At 43.1% G+C, this 14,442-nt stretch overlaps 1 protein-coding gene across 2 annotated transcripts in view; it reads left to right on the top strand.

Annotated features, from left to right (window-relative positions):
- Positions 1 to 5,900: 5,900 nt before the first annotated feature.
- LOC117146551 (netrin-B) overlaps positions 5,901 to 14,442 on the top strand; it is a 62,566-nt gene continuing 54,024 nt past the window's right edge. For both annotated transcript variants that reach the window (XR_004459812.1, XM_033312848.1), the window contains exons 1-2: positions 5,901 to 6,622; positions 7,160 to 8,646. Coding sequence is in view for 1 of the 2 variants with exons in the window: in XM_033312848.1 (XP_033168739.1) it covers positions 6,621 to 6,622; positions 7,160 to 8,646 (1,489 nt within the window). In the remaining variant the exon portion in view is untranslated. The remainder of the gene's footprint in view (positions 6,623 to 7,159; positions 8,647 to 14,442) is intronic.

Here is a 14,442-nt window from a genome sequence, read left to right as displayed (position 1 = left end):
TTTGAAGAGATCTGAAAACACCAGAAACATTGATATTAAAACTTAATTATGTAATTTTTTTTTTTGATAAGTTGTGTTGCATTCCACTCCTGAACTGCAGATCCCCTTAAACAAACGTTTTGAGTATGGGGCGTAAAAATCTGCAGCAGGAAGCGCAAAGGTTAAAGAACCTCGAGAATTGACTTTCTGGGCAGGCGAAAGTCAAGGGATTTGACCATTAAATTCCCGCATAGGGTGGCTAAACACACACACACACATGGAATTCATTTCAGGCGGAGAAAGTCGCACTCACACACACACACACATGTCAGTAAGCCTATTTTGTCTCTTGACCTCATTCCTCGGTCTTTCCCTTTCCCTTCCGCCTTTCTGCTCCTTCCGCTTCTGTTTCTTTTGCTGTTTCCGTTTCCGCCTGGGCAACTTCGCATTTGGAGTCTGAATTCGATGGCAAATGCTAAGTAGTTTCGCTTTTAGTGCAAAATACTTGCCACCTTCACTCGTCTGGCCCACATTTGCCCAGTTGTTTTTCGTATTCCACATCCGTTTGTGTGTTGCCACTTCACAATTCTTTGACTTTGATATTTGCCACACTTGAGGGTGGAAAGGTTCTGTTTCGGTTGGACTTTGCGTTCGCAGTGTATGCTGGTAATTTCCTCAAGAGGATTCTCGTTGGGAAAGCCGGGATCTAGCCCCGTCAAATTGATGTATGTACTCTCCTAATCAATGGAATTGCTCGCAATCCGCTTGCTGCGGGTGGTCCTCAAAGGAATACCCCCACCCGTATCGACCCACACCCATTAGGTTCCCCGAAATGCAAAGTCAACTCGCACCGGGAATCTCAGAACCATCCGCATTCCTTGCACCCCCCGCCCCACCATCTGAAAGTCACTGTTCACTGTTGAACTTGAAGTTGCACTTGCGGGGCCACTTACAGTAAAATAAAACAGAGTCAAAGGGAAACTTTTCGCGTTTGAATATTCCTCAAAGCGAAGGTGTCTTCTAAAGTTGTTTTTCAAAGCAATACTTTAAAGTTGGCCACAACGAATTTGTTTTTTAAATGCAGTTTTGGGTTTATTTTTTTAGGACATCATTGAACAATTAGCTATGTGCTAACATAATAATATTATTAAAGAACTAAATCTGACACTTCAACATAAGAATACAGTTGAGCCAGATATTTTATTTAGATGTTTTGTTTGTAAAAAATAAATGCATATATATTTTGTAAATTAATACTCTTTTTTAAACACCATTAATATTTAAAATTAATTTCCTCTTTTTGTGCTTTATTTTACCATCCTCACATTTTTCAATAAGTTTCTTTAATTATATATTAAACATGGCATTGCATTTAATCAAATATTTACTATATTGTTAATGTCTATAAAACATTTGTATTGTTTTGCAGTTTAATTGACCACCGTTGCTTGTAGTTTATATTGATTGCATATTACATTCGTTTTTGCCATAGCTTTGCATAATTATTTACCAAAGTTAATTAATATTTTTTTCTTTAACTAATACCCCTGTTGCTGCAGTAAATGTGGGCAATTAAGGCAAACAATCGCAAAGGCATTGTGTGCGCCGGCTACTCATTCACGCCTCCCATCCCGATCCCAGTACCCTCTCCGCCTCTCCGCACCACCATCTCCAACTCCATCTCCAGTTCCCGTTCCAGTTCCAGCTCCTCCTCCAGCTTCAGATCCCAGCCCCAGCTACAGCTACAGCTACAGCTCTCTTGTGAAGTCAATTGGTTCGCCACCACAGCATTAATGTGGCCCCTGTACCTCGAACCCGGACCCTCCCCTCACGACTTGGGCTTAAGTAAATATTTGGCCTACGTGCCCATTACGTGATTTTCCGATAGTCTCCCATCGATAAAGACGACGGCGACGACTACGGTGTCGAAGTCGGGGAAGATGAGAATGCTGATGGTGCTGATGATGATTGGTGATGGTGATGGGGATGGTGATGGCGATGGGAAGGTGCACTTGAGATGGGATGCAATGTGCAGTGCTGCATCGCTTTGGTCGGCGCTACTTGAGTGGTAAGATGCAGAACGGAAACCTCTGGGCGGCATGCCTCGATGCCAACGAACTGGGGATCCTAACTCCCAGAAACGCAAGATCTGTGTAATTCTTCCGCTGAAATTTGTTCGCCTTCGGTTCGTTTGGTTTCAAAATCCCGTGCAATTGGCTGGATTGATGGGAACTAAATGGTATTAGGGCATTTGGAAATGTAATAGTACAGATATGTAATGCTATTCCTTCTATGTACTTGTTTATAATCTAGAAATATAGCTTTATTTTACTTACAGAATTGGTCCTTTGAAAGGTTAAAATAGTAAAACCTTGCATTATTATTAACCTTTTTATAGTTAAATATAGTTCCTTAAAAAAGGGTAAACAATAACATTTGTCCATTAGACAAGAAAACAGCAAATTGTATGTAAATTATCATTACAATTCCCTTTCACAATTGCTTCCTTAATTTTTCCACTCTGCACATCGTAATTTTCTAATTGGTTGATTTAATGTTTCCAGTGAAGGAAATATTTAATATTCTGTCAGGAACAGAGTTCCTCGGTGCAGTGGAAACTGCAAATCATTTTTTTTTTTTTTGAAAAGCGGTGGCGGAGATAATAATAATAATAATATTATTATTGCTACATAGATATGCATGCCACGTTTTTTGTTCATTAACTTGAGTCTGGTGCGGCAGGGAAAGGGGGTAGAGTCAAGGACTCCAGCGAACAAGGATGTGCTGCTGTGTCTGTCCTGCCATGTCCTGTTCTTCTGAACCGAAACATCGCTTATATAGAAAACTTTATGCTTCGTTAAAAATGATGTACAAATCAAATGCCAGAAGCAATTTCCCAGCAACAATTACAGCCAAAACACCAGCAGCCAGAGAAGCTCCGGCAAACCACAACAATGTGGGGCCAAGAAGAGGCACAGCAAGAAATAGACACAATGTTTATTAATTTTAAAATAGTGAAAAGATAGACTGCTAATTGGACTAAAAAATGTTTTTCTTTGTCGTTTGCTTTTCAATTGAAACTGAAAACTCTATTTAGATGCAGTGATAAACAAATGTGGTTTTGATATAAGACAGTCATAAATGCAATACATTTTGCTCAGTGTAGCAGTCAATCCTGGGTCTAAGGGATGTGTGTGTTGCGGCGGACAGGCCAAAAGCTTGCAAAAATAAATAAATCATTTAAAAGAAAAAAAAGGAAAAAAGAAAATGGAAACGAAATACGAACGCTGGAAAAGAGGTGGATGTTTGGCCACCCGAAAGGCTCATTAGAAATACATAGAAGCAACCGCAACAACAGGAAAACCAGAAATAACAAATATTCCAGCAAACATTTTTGGGGCAGTAAGCCGAGCCATTTTGGAAAATTAATTGAAAACGAATTTCCATTGTGGCACTGCGTTAACTGCGGTCGGTGTATGAAAGTTAAGCAGCAAACTATATTTTTTAGACCTAATATAAATGAATATTAAATATTGAAGGGTCTATAAACTAAACATAAACACTAACCGCAAGTAACAGTGTATAAACAACATTGTATTGAATTGCATATTATTGCCTTGTTATTTTTATATGTATATTTTCACCTTTCCTTTTCTCACTTTAGTGCGCTGCTGATGAGGAAAAATGTTTAAAGTTACCGGAAAATATCGCGATCGTGGGACAAATTTGGCCAGGCGTACGCGCCAGTGCCACGCCCCCAAATGAAAGGCGTTGACCATCATCATGACCATCAGTGGCCTCATCTGGAGCCACTCAGTCAGAGCTCTATAATGATCGTAATGATCAGGTGCTGACCATTTGCATTTTGCTTGGCCAAGTGCGAGGCGGCGTCATAATTACACGTTTCGCACTTTTCGGTGCACAGCGAGAAACTTAGGCATCATATTGATATAGTATTTATATCATAATTAATTAAAATAATCCAGATAAATATTACTAAGAAAGCCCAAATTTTTAGATATTATTTGAACTGATTTTCTAATAGCTTATGTATCATGATATCATATTGAACTATTTCAATTGACTATAAATTTTTCTGAGTGCATGGATTTAAGGCTGCAGTTGCGGTTCAAATTTCTGGCTGCCAGAGCTCCGGGCGTAGTGAAATCGACCGAAAGTTTTCCGCAATAGGGGAAAAGCCAGCCATATTTCGCTGTGGTTTTCTAGCCAAGGAATCAAATGAAATTTAAATTCCATTAAGGCCAAGCCTTCGGAATTAGCGAAATGGACCCAAATCAAAAAGGGGCAAAAGGAAAACGAGCAGCAGGTCAATGAAAAAAAAATGAACGAAAAAAAGAAGGGCGGAGTCTTGAGTAAGGGACACACACATGGCATAAATATTTACAAACAATGACGACGGAAAGCCAAAAGTGGCGGCAGAAACAAATCCGTTATAAATAAAACATAACGAAAAACGATTTTTTAGCTCCGAATCCACTTGAAACGCAAACCCAAATTCAGACTCGAATTCAAGCCTGGCATTCCGTCCTCGTGAGCCGAAGAAATAGGAGCCCCAAAGAGACGACGGACGAGAAATATGTCAAAAGCAATAAATCAAAACCAGAAAGGAAGTGCACACGCAGAAATAAAGGGTAATATTATTGTCTACCCTTTGAAATCGCACCAATTCGTTATAACTTTAGCCTTTAGCCATGAAGAATCAGTAAATCTACATTCACTAATGACATCCATGTTAAATGATTGTCATAGTTTCTTCAATAGTTTGGCTGTCTTATAATGCACTCTTCAACTTCAATGAAGTCGTGCAGATTTGCTCAGTGTCTTTGGGAGAGGGTGAAACCCCAGAGCATTCGAACGGAAGCCGTGTCTCGGGAACCGGTGAAGATTTCTACCGGCACGTTCCCTTTTCTTACAATTCGCTGCCTGGAGCATGCCACTGGGCAAGCTCCGAGCATTAAGAATCGTTTTTTTTTCAGGAGGAAGAGCCCACGAAATGAAGAAAGAAGCGCTTGAGCAGGCGTCGCAGTGTCTTCTCCATCTGAAGTTGACTCTTATTCCCACATGCACTTATGTGCGTATGTATATATCCTCCGTCTGCGATTTGCATTTGTGAATGAGTGGTTTTTTGAAACGGAATCATGACAGCGGAAGTTTTGAGATCGGGGTCTTTGTTGTGAGGAAGGTGCGACCTGAAATCGAGTAAGGTAGGTTTATTTTCCATATGGTTTCGTGTGCAAAATATTTAAAAGCGAAAGTAGGTATAAATTTAAGTATTTCAATATATACATAGTAATCTAATAATCAAAAGAACATATCTTTGAAGGATAATTATACGTCAGCTGAGAAATAATTGTATCAATAGAATGTTAATTAAGAAGAAGAAGAAGTATATTTATGGTAAATAAGAACATTAAATTATTTAAATGATAGATAAAGCTGCTTTCCTAGATTGAGAGTTCATAGATCTCATATTTCTGACATATTTATTGAGTCCCTTATCAACACCCTGAGAATCGAAGGCAACATGATGCTGGGCTCGCTGAGAGAGCCTGCAACAAATGTTGCAGACTGCTCCCAGCAACACGACCTGCTTCCAGCAACATTGGATCTTGGAATAAACGAAATTTATAATGGTTACAATTGTTTTTGTTTAAGAATAAGCTAGAATGGATTGCACATTAAAAATAAACTAATAGAATAACGGAATTTAATATTTTTGAATAAGAGTTAAAGAGAAAAGAAAGAGAGTAATTTCAAGAATTTCCAGCATCATTTTGTGACATTCAGTCTGCATCAATGTTGCGGCAGCAAAAATGTTGCCAAGCAGCATCACCAAATGTTGCCCTCTCTCCGGCAAACCAAAAGCAAAGCAAAGCAAACGCAAACAGTTTCGACCGAGCGTTTGCCAGGTGAACAACATTGAGCGGCGCAAGCGAGCGATTTCAAAGCGATTCCGAGGCGTTTTCGAGGCGGTACGAAATCGAATTCAACCGAAGTGCGCGTCGGGCCTTCGTTGTTGTTGTTTTTTTTTCAGTTACACTCTGTTGTTTGAGAGTGCGAGAGTGAGCGAAATAGAGAACGAGAGTGGGAGTGGTGCGACAAGGAAGGAGCACCAGCCTCCTTTGAATATTCAGTGCGCCAGGACGAGAGAATCGAAACGAAACGAATCGGAACCAAACGAGAGGAAACGAGACTTTTGCAGGACCTTTTTGGGGGCAATTGGCGCGAGGACGTCGCCGCGGCGAACAGAAACACGCTGGCCGTTGACCGAGTGGCAACGCAGCCCGGAGAATCGGCTTTGGGATTGAAGAATTGCCCAACTTTTTCAGTAGAATCTAGAGTATCGTATCGAATTATCGTATCGCATCGAATCGGATAGACTGAAGCCAAACTGAGACTGAGAATTGGCAGCTGTTGCATGCTGTTGCGGCAGACTCAGTGACGCCGCGAGTGACGTCGCCGTGTCTTGTTTTTGTTGCTTGTTTGTTTGGTGACCCCGACGCGAATCGATCCTCGCGAGTGTGTGACCGAGACAGCAAGATATACACATTATCCTCTGATAAACAATTGAAGAAACAGTGCAAGAGATAAAGAGTACGAGGTATTTCGCATTCGAGCCAATGTACGTAATAGCCGCAAACGATCCCCCATAAGCTTCGAATATTCCCAATTCATAATTAAAGATTAAATTCAATTAAAATGAAAACAGGCAGGGAGTTCAACTGGTAGCTATTAAAAACAGTCAAGTTCCTCTACTTTTTAGTCCGACTTGCTTTTAAGACTTATATAAAGTGAAAATGTTTGTTTATATAAATGTGTATTGTTAAATTTTGTTGAATAACTCAACGGTTTTTAAGAGCTTAATACTGATAGCATGTAAAAGGAAAGTGCTTAAGGAGAAAAAAAATTAAGTGTTATGTACAAAATTTAAGGAATTTTTGTTTGCTCTGAGTAATAAACTAATTTAATATGCTTTAATTTTATATTTAGTGGAATTCGTACAATAGAGTTATGATTTATAAGGTTCTAGGCATTCTTGGCATTAAAAAAGATTATCTGTTAGGTGTCCTTTGATTAAAAGTAGGGAATGTGAGAAGCTTATAGGGCAAGGATAGTCGCCATCAGCGTCGACTATATAGTTTTCCCCTTTCCGATTCAGGGTCAGAGCGACAGGGACAAGGATGGGCCTGCTCCTGCCCGTTATCCTGGCGTTGGCCATCGGATCCTCGGCCGCCGGCATATCCTCCAACGATCCCTGCTACTTCGAGGGCAAGCCGCGCAAGTGCCTGCCCAGCTTTGTGAATGCCGCCTATGGGAATCCCGTCCAGGCATCCAGCGTTTGTGGCGCCCAACAGCCGGAGCGGTACTGCGAACTGTTGCGCGACGGGAATGCCGGCGAGTGTCGTTCATGCGAACAGCAGCGGTACGGTCCGGCGGCATTAACCGATCTAAATAATCCCAGTAATGTGACCTGCTGGCGATCGGGTGCCGTGAATGTGCCCCATGACCCGGACAGTGCGCCGCCGGATAACGTGACCCTAACCTTGTCGCTGGGCAAGAAGTACGAGCTGACCTATATATCGCTGTCATTTTGTCCCCGCTCGCCGCGTCCCGATTCGCTGGCCATATTCAAGAGCTCGGATTTTGGCCAGACCTGGCAACCCTTCCAGTTCTATAGCTCACAGTGTCAAAAGTTCTATGGACGACCGGATCGCGCCAAGATCTCCAAGTTTAATGAGCAAGAGGCCAGATGCATCAATTCGCAACATGATACGGGCGGCGCTGCCCAGCGATTTGCCTTCAATACACTGGAGGGTCGTCCGTCGGCCAATGATCTGGACTCCTCGCTGGTCCTGCAGGATTGGGTGACGGCCACGGATATAAGAGTGGTATTCCATCGCCTTGAATTGCCACCACAATTGCTGAAGGTGAAAAACGCGAATGCCTTTAGCGATGAGATGGGCGGCAGTCGCGAGGAGGATGAGGATGATGATGCGGATCTGGAACTGGACGGCGAGCAGGATGAGTACGACTACAATCTGCAGGACAACGACAGTGCCGATGCTGGGTACGATGAGTACGAGGAGCCCAAGAAGCATTTGGAACTCGATGACGATCACCTGCATTTGGACTATGCCAGTGATGGTGAATCGGCTGTAAAGAGGCAGGGCAAGCACAAGGGTAGCGCCTATGAGAAGCACTACCAGAGCAAACTGGCGGCCACCACGCCCCCACAACAGCCACCCAAGGTGACGCCACCTGGCAAGGCCACGCCCCCCAGCACCGCTGCCCCCTCCGCCGCAGCCTCCGCGGTGAACTTGCCCATTTCACAGCATTACGCCGTATCGGATTTCGCCGTCGGCGGACGATGCAAGTGCAATGGTCACGCCTCCGAGTGTGTGGCCACCGTCAGTTCGGGATCGGGAACGGCCCTATCGGATCAGGACGATGGCCAGGACGAGGACACGCCCTCCGCCCCCTCGCTGGCCAACCACTTTGGTCGCAGCACCCAGATGAGCGCCAAACTGACCATGACCTGCGCCTGCAAGCACAACACCGCCGGACCGGAATGCGAACGCTGCAAACCCTTTTACTTCGACCGACCCTGGGGCAGGGCCACCGACAACGATGCCAACGAGTGCAAAAGTGAGTACTTATCCAAATAGATATTATAACTAGATTCATAAGAATCTCACTGAATCCCAACGGATTCTACAGAAGTGAATATTCGACTTATCTTACTCCCAACATATATCTCATTTTAATGGGCAGGGGAAAATGTAGAAATGTGAGATAGTGTTATCTGAAACATATACTTTTCAGTAGTTCAAGAAGTATATATATAACATATTTAAATGCAACACATTTTGAATAGCAAATTTATGGGGATCTCGACTATGCCGATGATAAAGCATGAATTGATTGAGTAGCACATATACTTTCATTGAAACCGAATTGTGGAACTGCCTCAGTGCCATTGATATTGATCTTTGGAGCTGCCCTCGGTCAAGAGCAGAGGTCTTTTCATGGTCACTCACACTGGTCTCGCAATTGGACATTGGTGCGATTGAGTGCATTTGCACGAGGAGATGGAGCACGCGGTGGAGGAGGATGGCTGGAAAGTTGGGGACGGCGATTCGAGTGGCGTTTTCAATTGCGAGCATTGTGTGATTGCGATTGTGCTTGTGCCAGTGCCCTGTGCTCATCCTTTCATCATCACTCCAGTTTCGCATTGCACTTGAGTACTTTAGCATTGCACTGGCAATCGCCATCGATGCCATCGCCTCCACAGCTCCCAATTGCCATCCACATTCTTCTCCTTTTGCATTTTAGGTGTTTTATTCGATTTTATTTTACTTGGAATGTCGGCACGATTGTCCACACATATGTATGTACATACCACTCAGTTGACACTGGGAATGTGACCCAAACATATCGGGATTTCTATCTGCTTTGGCCAGCGCCAATCGACCATCATCGTCATCATTATCCCACGCGATGTGCCCCATTCGGTATTAGCACTACTTTCAGATCGCCTTACCTTTACTGCCACGCCCAACTAGACGCCTCCTTGGAGGGCCATAAATTACTAGCGATTAACTTTTCCGTGGACCATTGACGTCCACGTTGTTGTCCTCATCCAGAATTAATCAAAAGCCAACCAAGTTGGGGGAGTGGACCAGCCCAAAAGTGGGTGGTACAAAGTTGATGGAGAGCGGGGTCGAAGGTCAGCTTAAAGACTCAACGGAACGTCGGTCGGCACTAATTTATGGCTTATGGCAAAAAGAAAGAAAAAAGGAAAATCCCATGACAATTGCCGCTGGAAATGGCCAACGAGTTGAAGCGGAAAGGATTAGCTTGAAGAAGGAAAATGAAGGGAATTACTAGGTATTAGTTATTTGCTAGCTACTAACTAGGAATGGGCTATTTTCTATCATTTAGCAGAAGCCCCTACTACTCAGAATGTAAACAATTGAGAGTTTCCTATATTTAAATTAGATTCGAGTGCTTGGTACTCTAGTCTGGGGCTTGCCCACTAATGTCGGTAAATCTCCATGAACAAAGCGCCCCAGATCCCGGCCAGAAAATTTCCCTAAACTCTTTAACCCATGGCCAACGGCCCTTAATCGACCTTGAAGCTTACTAAGCTGAATAAGCCGAAAGTTGTCCGTCTACTTTTCCGTGCTCTTCCATCAGCGTTTGCAACCACCGCGAAGCATTTTTGGCTGGATGGATGATGGGATGGGATGGGGCTGTGATGGTAGCCAAAAAATTAATTTTCTATGGCTTAAATTTGAATTAGTCTCCGCCGGAATCCCGAGTCCGGACTTCATTACAAATGCAACGAAATAAACAGCGCGGGGGCACAAGGACAAGGGGTTGCTGGAAAGATGGAGCGCTCGGAAAGTGATAAAAAATATTTATGTCTGGGCGAAATTCCAGCCGCCGGCTGTCCTTGTTCCTATTCTGTCCCATTTACCCACCCAGCCCATCTGTCTAGCGCCCCACTCCACAATCTCCTCCAGCTGACCACTTGGCTACTGGAGAATCAGTCGGCTCCAAATATCCACAAAGATTTACGAACACAGCGGATATCGCGCGGCAAACAATATGCATAACAAGAAAAAAAGATTTGCCTGCGACACCGAAAAATGTTATACTACTCACTCTATATTTGAGAGAGTTTTAAATATTTCAAAAATTAAGCACAAATAAATGAATAAAACTAACATTATAAATGATGATTGCGGGCGGCATATCATATTTCGCTGAAAATTTATTGTTTATAATTATAGGGTAATCTTGAATTACCTCCTCTTGAGGAAACTAAATCGGGCGACAAAATATGGTATCCAGCGGATAGAGTAAACATTGAACAAGGAAATGGAAGTACAAACACAAACATTTTTCTACCTGCTGCCGTGTGGCTTATCTCGCGCTCCCCCGTTCCCCACTCCCACTTCCACTTCCACTCCACTTTGCCCAAAATGCTTTATTCCGATTTGCTTTATTCGTTGGCGATTTGTCTCGATTCCGTTTGCCCAAAAATTGCTACCAATTCCATTCCATGGTTAACCCGCAGTGGTCGCAGTGCACAGTGGCTGGAAACTGATTCTTTGCAGCTTAAATTTAAATGTTTATAATATTCTAAGCGATTTCAAACGCACTCAAATAGCTTTTAAAGGAATAATGAACTTTTTATAGGCATTCTACATGTTCAAATCCTTCTTTTTTCATTTAATTATTTTGTGGCTTTAATTTTAATTAATTTAATTTTTTCTGCATTTAATGGCAACCTGTGGCCCACTGTGGCTTAAATCGCCTCATTGGCTCGCCGCTCGCGGGTCTCTGGGGTCGAGTGAAGCGCATCTAATGCGAGACATCTGTTAATTTTTTGGCAGGCTGCAATCGATGCCATGGAGAACCAGGAAGCCAAGGGGCATCCGATTCGGCTGTGTCCCCTGACCTTAGCATTTTTGACTGGACTGGACCGGACCCGCTCCACCCTCATCGAGATGAGAGATGCTGCATTGTTTATTACATTTATTTGTGTGTGATTTTCATATGTTTACTATTCGCCCTCGGGGGTGAGTGTATGAGCGTGAGTGTGTCCTGAATGGCGAAGTGAGGGTGTTGTTCATGTTTTTCCCTTTTCCGAGGGCTGTTCGGTGTGTTCGGGGCGCGACTAATTCGCTGCGTTTACATTTGCAAATTCCGCCTGGTAATCCCGGCAGCTGTGCGCATTTAACGTGTCCGGGGGGAAGAGGTGTAAACGGAGCCACGAGCTCACTCGGAATCCCCGGCACCCACAACTGACTTGCAACAAATTGCCCCAGCTTAAGTTGCAAAGGCACTAATGCACTTCGAAAAAATACTAGCTAGCAGTCAATCACGCTAATGTACTATGCTTCTTATGATAAAGTAGTATTCATATGCATAAACTAAAAGATCGTGTAACTATTTCTTGCAGTGCAGAAGAAACAGTTGTAGCAAACAGTAGCAGCAATAGTAAGAGTTACCTAGCGGTTGGCAGTTAAGTTGTTGCACATATGCAGCACGCAGCAGCATCCTGCATTCTGGGTTATTCTGGCCGAGGCGTTTGGCAAACCGAAAGCAAAATGCAACATTTTATTGCATAACCGCAACACTGCGGCTCTGTGCCACACCCCCCCTCATATCTGCCTCTTCGGACGGCAGAGTGGGCGTGGCGTGTCAATGTGATAAAATGCTGGCAGCTTCCATTTCGCTTGTTGCGATTGCTTTGTTTTTTGCCTACCGTATTTCTTTTTTTTATGGTTGGGCGGATGCCTTAAAGTGTGTGGCAGCCAGAAAAAAAAATAAAAGTTAGCTATTTAAAAGGAGTTGTGAAAAAAAATAAAAAAATAAATAAGGGGGTGGTGGGCAGAGCATGGAAGTGCATAATGAGTGTCCTTTGTGTAGTGGCAAAACTCGGCGACTGTACTTAATTTGCATGCGAGGGGTCGGGTTATGTGGATGTGATTTGCACTGCTGAATGGCTGGAATTTAAGAAATTCGCTCTGGGAATCCTAATAAGGCTGAATTACATCCTTTGTTTGCCATGTGGAAATGCTTTTGAGTGTTCATTTTATTTGGGGAATAAAAAACTATGTGCTCGGTGGAGCGCACCAAAAAGGACTCGTCTAATGGAGACGAGAGCATGTTGAAAGGACACTCGTGCAAATTGAACGCACAAAAGACGAGCGATTTTAAAGGATATGCAATATAATTGAAAGCAACTATACTTTTTGCTAAAAAAAAAGGGACATTTTCCATTCAGATCAGTGTCATCTGCGGATGGTTCTTTTTATTTCAATAATCATTTTGTATGAAGGTAACAGGAAAGTACTTCTGAACTAGCGGGTATTGAGTTTGAGATTGAATTTACTGGGCAGCAGCATGCTGTACTCTGGCTTATCCTCGGGGAATTGCCGCAGATCCTTGCAGTTCCACCACTACACTACCCTATTCCATTTGCCCAACGTCCAACTGTCCAACCATTTCCGGACTAATGGCTTCGCCAGCACTCTAATTCCTTTTCGCCCAGTGCTAGTGTTTGATTCATCACTTTTACTTCTATTTAATTGCTCCCCCGAGCGCGTTTCTCGCCAGGATTGCCGCTGAAAAAGCCAGCACTTATATTGCATTCTACTTGTATTGTTTTGGCGAAACATCCATTGCGTATTGCCCTTGCCATTAGACCTTCGACCTTCGCCCTTCGCCCTTAACCGAGCCAACAACGATAAGTTGATGACTTTTTGGCATTTTCGTTGGCAACTTGAAACCTTTCAACTACACCAAACTGTGAGCCACCAGCCACCAGCCACCTCCGTTTGCCACTCGATTTTCCCCCTGGATGCCATCAACGCCACATTCCTTCGTCGTCGTTGCCGTCGTCTTGTTCTTCTTCTTCTTCTACTGATGCTGCCGCTGTTTGTTGCATATTTTCTGTTTCTGACTTTTTCTCAAGCAATTACTTTTTAATTTGCGCAAGCATTTGGCGCCGGCAAAAAGAAAATCAAAAACAGCAACAATGCAGCGTGTCGGTAGTTGCCACGCCCCCTTAAAAGCCGGCTCCTACTGCAGCTACACACACACAAATTTATAAACAAAGCTACTTGTCTTACGTTAAACTTTCGGTGCATTCATTTTGTCGAAAAATGGGGCTTCACCACTGAGAAAAACAGGGATCAGTTGATTATTACTAAACCTACTTATTCTAAGAAATAGTGCAACATTTAGAAACGATTAGAATAGTTCTTAAAACTAATTATACCCAGGCAAACTGGCAACATGAATGAGTTTTGGCATTCTATTCTCTTCAAATCGTGCTAGTTTTGTATATTTTACTATAAAATTCCCAATTCCCAAGGCAACCAAATGCAGATTGAGCTTTAATGGCGATGGTTATATAGAACAAGTTTCCAAAGTACACTATCATCCGATCTATGGCCAACCAAAAGCAGATAACTTTAAAATGGCAAATGGTTATTTCTGGATTCTGGAATCTATAATCTAGATTTGATTTGCCGCAGTGTGAACGCCTTATGGCCAACTCACTGGCTTTTATTTTATTTTTGTGGTTTTTTGGACAGCAAGCGGCTTAAGTTAGCGCTATAAACCCACCGCCCACGCGATTCGTTCTTCGTTCTTGGGTTTTCCATGTGGAGGTGTGGAATTATACAAAAATTGGTAGTGGATGTGATTGACCGCATCAAGTCGTGTTTTTATGACTCTTTTGGCCAGAAGCAGCAGCTGTTGCAGCTGTTTTGTCTGCTTTTTGTGGCTAAGAGACCGAAATACCTATCCTATCGACCATCATCCGCCGCTCTGGGCCACAACCGAGCACTTCAAAGAGCTTTTTGGGTCTGTCGTCATCGCTCCAATTAGTTTTCGTTATAAAATTTAAATTGTAATTTATGA

Source organism: Drosophila mauritiana, chromosome X (genome assembly GCF_004382145.1).
Source record: "Drosophila mauritiana strain mau12 chromosome X, ASM438214v1, whole genome shotgun sequence".
Lineage (NCBI taxonomy): Eukaryota > Metazoa > Arthropoda > Insecta > Diptera > Drosophilidae > Drosophila > Drosophila mauritiana.
Note: the sequence above shows the minus strand (reverse complement) of the source record. Positions and strands in the feature narration are given on the sequence as shown.